The sequence below is a fragment of the Haemorhous mexicanus genome, chromosome 2 (genome assembly GCF_027477595.1).
Source record: "Haemorhous mexicanus isolate bHaeMex1 chromosome 2, bHaeMex1.pri, whole genome shotgun sequence".
NCBI classification, from domain to species: Eukaryota; Metazoa; Chordata; class Aves; order Passeriformes; family Fringillidae; genus Haemorhous; species Haemorhous mexicanus.
Window position 1 is genome coordinate 48,675,386 of NC_082342.1, and position 12,719 is coordinate 48,688,104.

General features: G+C 44.6%; 1 protein-coding gene across 1 annotated transcript; it reads left to right on the forward strand.

Moving 5' to 3' along the window:
• The first annotated feature begins 367 nt into the window (after positions 1–367).
• On the forward strand, positions 368–11,846 carry IL17D (interleukin 17D). The gene is made up of 3 exons (XM_059838713.1): positions 368–526; positions 626–936; positions 8,636–11,846. The coding sequence occupies exons 1-3, from the start codon at positions 392–394 to the stop codon at positions 8,949–8,951; spliced, it is 762 nt and encodes a 253-aa protein (XP_059694696.1). The 5' UTR covers positions 368–391; the 3' UTR covers positions 8,952–11,846.
• Positions 11,847–12,719: the final 873 nt, after the last annotated feature.

Consider the following 12,719-nt stretch of genomic DNA (forward strand, 5'->3'; position numbering starts at 1 on the left):
ACCTCAATCTTGACACTTTGGCTCCGACTGGGCCAAATCCCCCTGGCTCTGCCTCAGTCTCGAGCCCTGGCCCAGAGGGTGCCACTGGATGCCGGCTGTCCCGGCGGGGCTGGGGACAGCACGGCCTCTGCCCGTGCAGCCGGTGCGGGGGGAGGGAGAGCGGGGCTCCCGACGGCAGCCCCGGGCTTGCGGGGCGCGCCGGGCCGATGGCTCGGCGGAGTGGCCGCGGTGGGGCCGGGGCTCGGATCCGTCCGTGCCCGCCCGTGCCCGCGGGGTGTCCCCGGGGCCGCGGGCAGCGCTGGGATGCGGGACCGGCCCGCGCCCGGCGCCGAGCGCTCTCCGCCGCCGCGAGCGCCGCCGAACATGTTCCTGGCAGGCGAGGCCAGGGGAGATGCAGCGAGGCGCGGGGCACTTTTCCAACAGCTCCTCCGCCGGGAGAGCCAGTGGCACGGCGCGGCGCCGCAGCCCGCCGCTCTCCCCGGCTCCCTGGAGGAGAAGCAGCCCGGGCGCCATGCAGCGAGGCAGGGTAAGGGACCGCGGGCCGGGGGCTGCGGGGCGCGGGCGGTGGCGGGCGGGCGCGGTGTCCCCGCTGTCCCCATCCCCGCTGACGGCGGCGTCGTTGCAGGTGCGGGCGGCGCTGGCGGCGCTGCTGGCGCTGCTCTGCGCGGCGCTGCTCCCGCTCCGCCCGGAGGCCGCCAGGGCGCCCAAGCAGCGGCCGGCGCGGACCCGGAGCTGCGGCGAGCGGCCCGAGGAGCTGCTGGAGCAGCTGTACGGGCGGCTGGCGGCGGGCATGCTCAGCGCCTTCCACCACACCCTGCAGCCCGAGCCGCCGGGCCGCAAGCACAACGCCAGCTGCCCCGCCGGGGCACGGCCGCCCGCGGACAAGAGGGTCCGGCTCCCCGTCAACCTGCGCAGCGCATCGCCCTGGGCATACAGGTGACTCCGGGCGCCGGGGGAAGGGAGGTGCGGCCTCCTCAGGGGGCCCGGCGGGCTGAAGGGAGCCGAAGCGGTGTCCCCGTGCGGGACCGGCAGCGCCGGGCTCCGCCGGCTTTGCCGCGCCGTGCCCGGGGCGGCTCGGGAGGCGAGGGGTGGCCGCGGCACCGGGCAGCAGCCAGGAAAGGTGCTAAAGCACACGTCTAAGTAGGCGATATAAGGTAATTATGTAAAAACTGCTTGTGTGAGGAATATGTCTAATGGGCAAAAACAGAAATGAATGCGGTGGAGCAAGCTGTGAGATGGAGCTCACACCCACCCGGGAGCACAGACCACCCTCAAAAAGTCACTTGGGCAAATTGTCATATGTGACAATCAGAGGACCCTCAGAAAGGACCGCCACCAAAGAAGCACCTCCTGACTCTGCACAGCCACAGAGGGGCTCAGAGATGCTTTCCCAAAAATGTGACTCCAGACGCTCTGCTGTTTGTAAAATACTTCAGTCTGTGTTCCGGTCACCCACCAACAGAGCCGTATCCTCGCCTACCAGACAGTCCCAAGGGCTCGATGTCCCTTTGCTGTAGGACTATAGGTAAGGAATGAGTAGAGCAGTATTCTACACCTGTGTTTTCAACCTGTGCTTTGCAAACCTTCTTCCTCGGAGGTGGAAACAGGGACTGACAGACTATTTTTAGGGGGTATAAAAACAACTAAGTAAAGTAAATTTTTTGTGAGGCTGGTTAATACACAAAACAAGGGCCTGCACTTCTATAGGAAGCTCTGGAAAAGCTTGGAAACCACTGATCTAGTACACTAAACCCAGTGTGTGATCACATTCTCAGAAGACTATGAAGTCTTCTGGTGGTTTGAATAAGACTGAGTTCTGTTTACAGTTTTCTGTAAAGGACTGCAGACAACAGGAAGCTAAAACGTGCAAACTTAAAAGGAACTGACTTTCTTGCTACTTTTCATACTTTATCCCTGGTATATACTTTGATGCAGTTCCTGTGTATTCAGCAAACAGTTATCTCCTTGTTAGGCTCTCCAATAAATATTTATTTTATGGCATGGGTTTTGCTCGCTTTTAGTGTAAGAAGTAATCCTACTGAGAGAAAGATGGTTTATTTGCTCAGTAAGCTTTTCACAAGCAAAATATTTTTAGCAATACATTTTCACTAAGAAAACTGAGGTTTTTTTAAGCTACCTAAGGGTGCACAAAGCAAATACCATGAGCAAAATACCTACCATTGGGCTCAGGCATTTTTTACAGTGGTTTTGCAAAATACTAGTGCTATCAGAAAATTGTTCCTCTGGTTTGAAAACAGTGCCTTCATCCTCATGTCTTGTTGGGCAGGTATTTATTTTCAGTTGGAGCTCTGTATAGGCTTACTTTTTAACAGAGAACCAGTTGCTTTTTGGGGCTTGGCTTACAAAAGTAAATCCACTGTACTTTTCATACAAGTGTTTTCAGACAGACCCCTAACCATTCACATACAAGTAACTTGATGACATCTCCAAGCTAGGAATTTTTAAAGATAGTGGGGAAGAAGTATTACACCATTAAAAGCAAAACCTAAAATTATATTCAGAGGGGAAAATGTTTCTCTAGGGTAAAGAGGCCTGAGCACTCTGTCTAGTTAACAGATCTCATTTACAGCTTTAGTTTTGTGACTTTTTAGTGTATCATTGGCATGCAATGAGACAGCAACAGATACCTCAGGATGTGTAATTGAGGTGTACAATATAAGGCTGCTAAAGTGCATTAGCTATTACCACCTGCTATCTCATAGATTTTGAAGCTAGATATAATATTTGTTTTGTTCTGTGGTCTTCAGCTGGGTAGCCTGGAAGCTCCTTAATCCTTTTAGAGTTACTCCATATCTTTGAGAGGGACACATAGCTCTCCATTAAAGACTGCAAGTAATGTCCCATTTGGCTTTGTTAATGGTTAACCAATTTCACTTATACAATCCCAACAATTTCTTCTCTATGGCTGGAGAGTAAATCTGAAAAGATGCACACAGCTCTCTTCTGTACAGCACTTTCTTGATAAGCTTACTTGCATTTAATTCTTTTCCCTCGTAAATTGCTCCCCGTCACAGATTCATTGCTGTCTCCTGAACTGCCTTCTGAATCACCAAAGTTGTTCTAGTGGTGAATGCTCATAAATAAATTCACTGTAGGCAGACCCCTCTTGTATGCCCTGATAGGAAAATGCTCAAAGGCTGAATTTGACTACTTGCAATTTGCATCAAGGTGCCTGTCCCGTTCCAGCGTCTCACAGACATCCTGCTCTTTTCTGCACCTAAAGACTTACAGTGCATTCATTTCTGCTCTGTGCATAAAGGCTCTTTTTTCTTTTTGACATGCATTTTAATGCCTGAGATACCTCATGCTGTTTCTCTGTCTTCATTGGCGTTGCAGTATTTCCCATTGTTACCATCTGCAGATTTCATTAACATACTGTTTATACTCCCTATTCCAGGTCATTAATAATAAAGAAATTAAGTCTGGCTCTACTTACCTTCCCCTGAATATCTCCCCAGGCACCTGCTCCCAGCTGTTTAATGCTGCTGCTTGTAATTCTTCTGTTCGCATGACTGTTCAGTCCAAGTCAACTGGAATTTTTTCATATCAGCATTTATGAGAAAGAATCAAATATATTACTTAGAGAACTGTGTGTAATGTTGACTCTACTGCATCATCTGTATCCCTAGCCTGTCATTCTGTTTAAGTGTGGAAGAATTAGGCTTGACTGGCTCAAAGCTCAGATAATCCTTGTGTGGCTTTTTTGCTTATCTTTGCTCTGTGCTTACTGTTTATTTTCCATTACTTTGTCTTTTAATTTGGTTATACAAAAATCAAGTCTTACATCACTTTTGGCTTGCTGCAAACCAGAGATACAGGAGCTGTACATGGATTGCACCTCAGATCATCTGGTCCCTGACCCTGATGCTAACAGCAACCAACAGGTGGTATTTAAGGCAAAAGTTAGGGGGAAAATACTTGTTCATGTGTCTGATACTGAAATTCCATCCTGGTGGCCACAGGAGATCAGTATATAACTCAGGGCACAGAGTTTAATCACGTGAATCACTCTTTGCTCTACAGAGCTATAAAGAGACAGCAGAGTTCCCTGAAGTTAGTTGAGCGCGCTGGATTTGCTCAGCAGTTCAGGAAGTTGGGCTACAAATTACCCAGCTTTTTTAAAAAAACAGAGCCAGCAGCAGGAGTCCTGCCCTGAAATCGTCCTTCCATGAAATCATCAGGCTGACTGTGTGCCAGCTTGTGACATCTATCCAGGGGTTGCTTGTCCACTTTAGCAGTATTACATGGACAGTCAATGAAATCCAGAAAACCTGCTTGTACAGGAGATTCTGGCATGGGCCACTTGGCTACTGCTATGCAGAGCTACTTAACAAGATTTAATGATATGGGTGGACCTGCAGACCCTGCTGACAGCACAGGATGGGTGCTCTTATTAACATTTACAGAAGCCACAATCGTGGTGAGTCATGAGCAGTGCAAGCACAGCTCCAGAGATGCGTAGAAAAGTTGCTCATGGACAAGAGCCATTATAGAAAGGATTAATTTGAATGTCTGCCTAAACTTTTGTGGGAGTCTGATCATAAAGCTCAGAGCAAACCTTGAAAAATCTGATCCTGCTGAACTCAGCAGCACTTTTACAGGTAGTGCTAATTTGTGATTCCATTCATGGTGCTGCAGAGCACAGATGATATTCATTAACCAGCTGTGTATATCAGCTCTGTTTTTATTTTCAGATGTCTTAAGGCTACTATAACAATCATAACTAATTTGCAAACACACTTCTACATGAGTTTAGCAAAACTTCTTGATGTGTATTCAAGAAGTCGTCCATGTTTCTGAATTTCCAAATCCTTCAGCTTTTGTTTCTGCCTCTGGGGCCTAATCCTGCATCTACCAATGGTTAACTTACAAAGATTTAACTTTTATTGTCAGTGTTGCTCTGATGATGTTAGCCCAGTTAGCCAGTCCCTCTCTCAAACATTGCCCAGCTTGTTTTTTTCTGTTTTTCAAAAATCAGTTTCAGTTTATAAGTGTCCTTGGTTTAGTGCTCATTTACATATATTCTTAATACAAGTAATACAGGCAAGTCATTTTTCACTGGTAAAAGCCAAGCTTGTCTGCAGTGTGTTTGAACAAAGTCATACAGGAGGGCTTTCCTTCAAATAATACTCCAGGGATTTTCTAGAAGCTTATCCAAGGCATTTTCCAGGATTTAACATTACCATGTGGCACGGTGTGCATGTCCCAGAGATGCAGACAAGGGAAAGAATATAAGGGGATGCAGAGCTGCCATCCTTTTTAGTTGAGCATGTTTGTACAACTCTTCAGAAAACCAGTTAGCACTGAGCTATTTCTGTGCAAGCACTGTGCTACCTACAGTAGTAATACCTACGTTGCTGCCTGTATATAAAATAAAGCATTACATGAACAAAAGAACACCTGCTATAGGGAAATAAATGTCTTGGCAAAGGGGGAAAAAAGCTGTAAGCTCTTAATCCTGTAAGTATTTCAGAGTGTGAAGGAAGGGGATGATGATCTGCTTATTGGACTTTTGATAACATCCAGCTGCTACTCCAATGCTAACAGTGATTTTGCTGAAGAGTCGGCTCCCTGCCCCAGCACAGCATCTGACCCTGTGGAATCAGAAGCTTGGAAATTATGAAGTGACAATATTATTAAAAATACTGCATATAAAAGTAGCGGTACAGGAGAAGGCAGATTAAGTCTCTGCAAGAGTTTTACTTCTGACAAAGTTTTCTCTTGAGTTTCCAGGCTTAGTACGTAAATGGCAGGAAGTTTGTTTTTCACTGGGAGCTCTCAAAGCGCTCGTAGGGTCATAAGGAAAAGCAGCCGAGTCACACTTCATTAGCAGCTCCAGTTCAGCACAAACCTGCTTCTTGTTCCAGCAGATGGGAACAGAGCAGCCCGGCACAGCTCACTCTCCTGTCACTTGGGAAGAAGCAGTGCTGGCGGGGCAGACTCAGCCTTCCACAGTGGTGACCTGAGTTCATGGGACACAGGCCATCCTCATCAAAGTGTCTGGGCTGTCTTGTTTGCAGCAGTGGCCACAGCAAGCGACACAAGGCTGCAGGGGACACTTGAGTACCAGGGGAAAGAGTCACTTCTCTGGTTCTCCACCACTCCTCCCAGCTCCATCCATCTCTTGGGTGTAAGGAAAGACATAGCCGGAACTTGGAGCACGCATTTTTACCTGGTTAATTAATACAACAAAAAATGTTTATCCTCTTCCAGGAGATGTTAAAACATGACTTGTAGTGGTTGGTGTTTCTTAGTGGCTCCAACTCAAGCAGGTCTGGGTTGCCTAGAAAGACACAAATGAGGTTTTATTTATACAGCTTTTCTGAACAGCTTTGAGCTGAAGATGCAGAACCTTGTATATGGCTCCAAATTTTAGTGACATTTGAGTTCAGGTATTAATTTTAGGAGGCATTACTTAGAGGCTTCAGCCTTGAAGTTCTGGTCTGGGTGCAAAATCACATCTATATTTTGAATTCATTAGTAAGTTTGAATTCTCTCTGATTCCTTCCAGTCCTCATGTGATGTATTTACATCAAACTAAGTAATATAAGAGATTTTTTCCCTTGGAGAATAGAAAACCATGCCACAACCACACCATCTTTCAAAAAACACACCCCATTAATACCTGACTTTTTCCACATGGGAATCTGGAGGAGAAGGGTGGTTGTAGACCGTGATACCAGTGACAGTGTTCTTCTGTTACCAGTGAAACCTCTCATGTTTGCATGCAGAAGCATGTTCATGCTTTCCAGTAACATCATAAACCTGGTGCTAGAGATAATAGAGTAGAGGAAATACCAATAACTCAACACATGGTGTGTTTAACAATCTACCACTGAAATTACTCACACTTGAGTTTGAAATGGGAATGTATGGCAGTAGAAAGGCCTGTGTTCCCCTTTCTTCCCTTCTGCTGGCTACCAGTCATTTTATTTCACACTGGTGTAAGATCCTGTAACATGAAAGTATTTCCTGGGGAAAGTAAGCAAGTATAAATAGGAAAGAGAAGCACTGCAAAAAATATCTGCAACATCACAGGTGTCTGGCTATTAGAGAACTGGTCAGATTTTTTTGTGAGGAAAACAAATTCTTTAAATTTTATATATATATAAATTAATTTAAAAGTCCATTTTCCTTGATGACAGGATAATCAAGTTTGTGTTTGGCAAAAGCTGTGAGTCCAGATTTCCTTTAAGTAGATAAACTGGAAATACTTCTGAAAAGGGCAGCTCCCTTCTGTTCCTTCCTAAGCTGCTTGTTCACTCTGGCTTGTTGTGCAGAGCTCTGTGTATATGTGTGGCCAGACAGCTGACAGACCAAAACCCAGCTTCTGATGGAGCTGCTCCTAAGCTGAATGAGTTCCTTGATCAATCCTGTGACCAGAAAAACACCAGTGTCAACTCAGAGGTGGGTGTGAGGGGGAGAGCCAGGCTGCCTGTTCTCACAAGGACAGATTTTGTTGACTAGCAACGACTGCAGTCACAGCTTGAGGCAGACTTAGGGTTCCTCCTCTTCCAAACCTGAAACCTCTTCTCATCTCAGAGACAGCCTGAAGAGATAAAAGGCAATCACTTTGATACCCAAGGAAGTGCTGCCAACCCTGGGAAACACAATTTAGAAATTCCTTTAAATCTATTAAGATTTAAGATCACTTTAAGATCTATTAAGTGATCCCACCTGGAGGACTGCATCCAGCTCTGGGATCGCAACACAAGACAGACATCGACCTGTTAGAGTGAGTCCAGAGAGGGCCATGAAAACACTCAAAGGGATGCAGAACCTCTCCTATAAAGACAGGCTGAGCCTTCAGTATCTAAAGGGGGCCTACAAGAGAGCTGGAGAAGGACTCTTCACAAGGACATGGACTGATAGGACAAGGAATTAAACTGGAAGACAGCAGGTTTAGATCAGATACTGGGAAGAATTAAGAAGTGAGGGTGATGAGACACTGGCACAGGTTGCCCAGAGAAGCTGTGAATGCCTCATCCCAGGAAGCTGCAGTTTATCTCAGTATGGGCATGAAAATGTTACTCTTCTGTGATTAGAGGAAGATACAGTAGGCATGAATTAGAAAAGCAATACAGAGTTCTGCTTTCAAGGGGAAGCCACATTTATGATCCCAAATATACTAGGGAGAAAAACCAATTGCAGAAATAACAGTACAATTAAATTCTATTTAAATTACTTAATTTTAAAACATCATATTGTGGCTTTAACAATAATAATGTTAACAAGGATTTGAACCAGTTTTTGAAGAACTCAAGGCAGATAAAAAGTTTAGAAATGCCAAGTGTTCTTTTTAATGCTCTGTTTACCCATTTGACCCAAAATGCAAAACTCATTCTGTCTAAACCCTGGAATCTCACAATTCAGAAAGCCAGACACTTCCTACTTCCATGTGCACAAGGACCTAATCAATTCTGTAACCTGTTCATGTTTTCTTCTTTACACCTTACAAATTAGAACCAAGATAGCAACAGCTACAGCTATTTTTCCTGGCGAAGACAAACAAAAACATGATATAATCGTTATAATAATCTATAAGATTATATAATTCCAGATGAATATACCTGGTTTTAGAGGTACTAATGAATCTTTATTTGCTTCCCTCTAGGATCTCCTATGATCCCACGAGATACCCTAAGTACATTCCCGAAGCCTACTGCCTGTGCAAAGGCTGCCTGATGGGGATCTTTGGCGAGGAGAGCCTGCACTTCCGCAGCACGCCGGTGTTCATGCCCACCGTCATCCTGCGCCGCACGCCCGCCTGCGCCGGGGGCCGCTACGTCTACACCGAGGATTACATCACCATCCCCGTGGGCTGCACCTGCGTCCCCGAGCAGGAAAAGGAGGCAGAGAGCGTCAATTCCAGCATAGATAAGCAAGAAGTGAAGTTGCTGGTGGGCCAGAACAAGCCCTCATCAGAATGAAGAATGTATTAAAAGTCATGTTTCAGTACTGGCCTCACATCATCACCTCACCACCTCAGGAAACTGCACCGCAGCAGCAAACACACTCACTCACCCTCTTTTTCTGCTTATAGTTATTTCAGATAAAAGATGGAAAGTCCAGTCAATCAGATCATTAGAGATGCCAATTAGTTCTATTTGTTTAGATCGTGTAAACTTGTTTAATTCATTATTGCAAACTCCAAAGTAGCCTTTTTTTGTTTTTCCTTAGAGCAGAACATTTTATCTTTGCTTTTTCACAGTAAATTTTAGAAGATGATGCAACCGTAAGACATGGTAGCTATTACTATAGCAGGCTACCGGTTGTAGATATTTTTGAGGAATCTCTTATATTCTACTTTTAAGTACACTTGTACAAAAATCACACAGCTGCCGTACACGTGACAAATCAGCAGTTAAAAGGATAATTTCTCAGGCTGGAAGAGCCTCTCTTTATACTGCATAAGCTCCAAGCTTTACCTCTGAGTTGTTACCTCTTTGGCTAATTTATACACTACGGCAAGGAAACCTTTGCTGAGTTGGAGTCATTAATGAAGCAATAGTCTATGTGCTTGCTATTTTTAAACTTGACAAATTGCTAAGGGTACAAAGGTGTTGAGAAAAAACATGCTAGAATATTGTAAAAATGCAGCAGACTTTCTTGATGTGGACTATGTCTAATTACACAGAAAATATCAATTAGGAAAAACACAGTTTGGGTCCCAAGAATTCTGTATTTGACTTCATCCATCACTGACTGCTTAACTTCCTTGTGATAAAACTGTGTTCCATGCAGCTGAAAGGCCAAAACCTTTCTCATTTTAGGAGAGGAGATTCCCCATTAAAAAGTAAGTACCAAGGATCAGCTTCACCTCAGGTGCGCTGCAGGTGAGTAATCAGGCTAGGTCTTAACTTCCAGATCCTACAAGAGGACATTGAGTTCAGTCCCAGGCAATCCAAACTTGTCAAATCCCACTGATTTTTACAATTACTGTTACTCATTTCTCCTTATGCTACATGTAATAGACGATCATCACCAGCAAAAGCTGACACTCTGCAGACGGGCAGCCTTCCATCTGTGCAGCCTACTGCTGATGGAGCTTGATGGCAGGCCCTCACCAGAAGCCCTGCATACACAAAAACTTGCAATTCCAGAACAAGAGACTAAAGTTGACTCAGCCTAGTGAATGAGAATCAGGAACAACCAGGCATGCCTTGCACAAGCATAAGTCCTCAGAGGGCCAGCTGGCCAAAACAGACAAACCTCTGAATGCAGAGCAGAGAATCTCTTTTACAGATGAAGGATCATGACTGCAATATCTTTACCGAATAAACATCATATGCAGCAATGTATCTGCTACATCATGAATCTTGAAATTGGCCTTAATTCATAGCAGAGAAAGCCCCTACACTACATAAACACACTCTTTTGGAGTGTTGTTGGATGAAGAATGGAAAGACTATGAGCTAATCACAATTAACAAGTTGAAGACAGAATGAAAGTCATGACAACTCCATGTCTTGGTGCATCCTTATTGATTGGGCTCTCTCTGACTCAGTCTAGTGTAACAGTATTTTTACAGTGCAATCTGTGAAGTCTCTTACAAAGCCTAAAATAACTTTAAGAACTCCAGAAATGAATAAAGATTCCTAGCACAATGTCAGATTGAAGGTTGTAGCTGTGGTTTTTGTGCGGATGCTTTTCCTCAATTCTCCTTGTATTTAGATCTGTATTTCCTCTGATTGTGATGCTTCTATCTCAAGGGGATTCTCAAAGGTGAGTTCAGAGATAGTCATAAAATGTTTATACTACTCAGAGAACAGCTAATTGCCTGGCTGCTGCCAGCAATTATAGGTAGTTATCTTTTCCCCAGAGAATGAAAATACTTGCAGCAGTTACAACCTCTTTTCCTTCCTCCTAATGTGGAGGAACTTCTCACCCTCTGAGCAGAGGGAAATGGTAATCAGAGGGGCTCAAAAGGGAGGCTGACCCACAAAACTGGAGAAACACTGCACTAGGTGATGTTTCACTAGCTTGATCCCTTCCAGTTTCACCATTAGATTAGGTTTTCTCCACATGTACACTTAAGGCAGTGTGAAGTTGAACCTTCAGAAAGAAGGAAAGCAAAGTCTTCACCCTAACAGGCAATAAAATGACCCCAAACAACAACAGCAAAATGTCCAACCATGCAGCACTTGGCATTTAGTAGATACCCAGAGGGGCTACCAGCTAAGTCTGGCCAAACACTGCCCTCCAGCAGAACTCATTGTCTGCCCATACACTTTTGTTATACAAATTTGTCTGCAACCAATTAGTTATTAGAGCACATGGGTATATATTTGCATGATGTGGAGAAAAAAAAAATCTCCTTTTTTTATTGCATCTCTCTTGGCCTCCAGATATAAATTATGGAGTCATTTTGAGGTTTTCAAGTAACTAGAGCATGTTCAGGGAATTCCTGGGAGGTGCAAGCTAAAATCAGGTAAATGAAACATAATCAGTTTCTCCCCTCCAGAAAAGTAGATGCTTTAGCTTATAAAGAGCTTCAGAGAGTGGATGATTGAAAGTACTTGAGAACGGCAAAACCTCCATGGATCAGTGGAGCACTTGTGTTGGTGACCTCCTTCTCATCACACTGCAAAAAGTGCAGCAAGCTTCCCATAGTTCAGGTATCTTTATGCTATTTTGTTCAGAAGCCCGTTTTCCTTCTTAATCCTCCTTTTCCTCTGTGACAGACTTTTTAGCTGAGCCAATTTGCTTTCCAGTTAGGTTTCTCTTAAAAGCTGTTTATGTTTTAGCACGAGCAACTGTTTGATATTTTGTTAGTGAGCAACTGTTTGTTAAATACTTAACATCAAGAGCTATTAGTTAAACAAACACTTGCTGGCCTTCGAAATATCCTTCCATATATCCTTTCTCTCCACATTACTCATGTGGGAAAGGTTGAGTGTTAAATGTAGTTTGCATTTGTTTGGAATTGTTTTTTTTTAACGAGGTCATCACATCATGGATTTATATCAGTTTCACTTCAAATGTGGTGTGACATTTTCCAGCTTCCAGCCCTCTGGTTACAGCTGCCGCAGCCTTGCCTTTAATTTGCATGGGGGAGGGAGTGTTCATTGGAGTTGCTTCAAGGCTTCACAAACTGTTGACAGAAGGAAGACATGAAATGCCTCACTGAACCAACTCCAGGCCCAATAAATGCAAACAATTCAAAGCTAGAACTATCTGGCAGCTGCAGCTGATTTGAGAAAATTTTTTGTTGTGCCAGGAAAGTCTTTTCCTTCAACAAGGTTGTCCCTGTAATACATTAGGAGCCACAAAACACAGAACAATATCCTTGGTAATGAGATTATTTTTTTGTCTGTAGTATCGCTTAAAGTAGTTTGGAAAATTTCTGTCATTCAGGAAGGCTGAGGAAAGCCTGAGATGCTAGTTTGGGTTTACTTGCCGGTCATCACCTGAAGGTGTCTGTCTGAATAGGTGAAGATCTACAGCTACACATAAATATGGAATTGCATGGGGGAACATGAACGTGAAAGCAGCAGGAGGAAAAGGGAAAAAGGCTGTGATGTGCTCAGAAAGTATAAACACCCATTAATCCTGCTGGGATGAGGGAACAGCCATAACTGCCTGGACTAGGGTAGTTAAAGAGGCTGTAGCTGTGCAGTCATAAATGCCACTGGAAAAGGAGCACGGTGCTGACACTTCACCACAGTCTGTTCCAACAGAAAGTCCATCCATGAGAC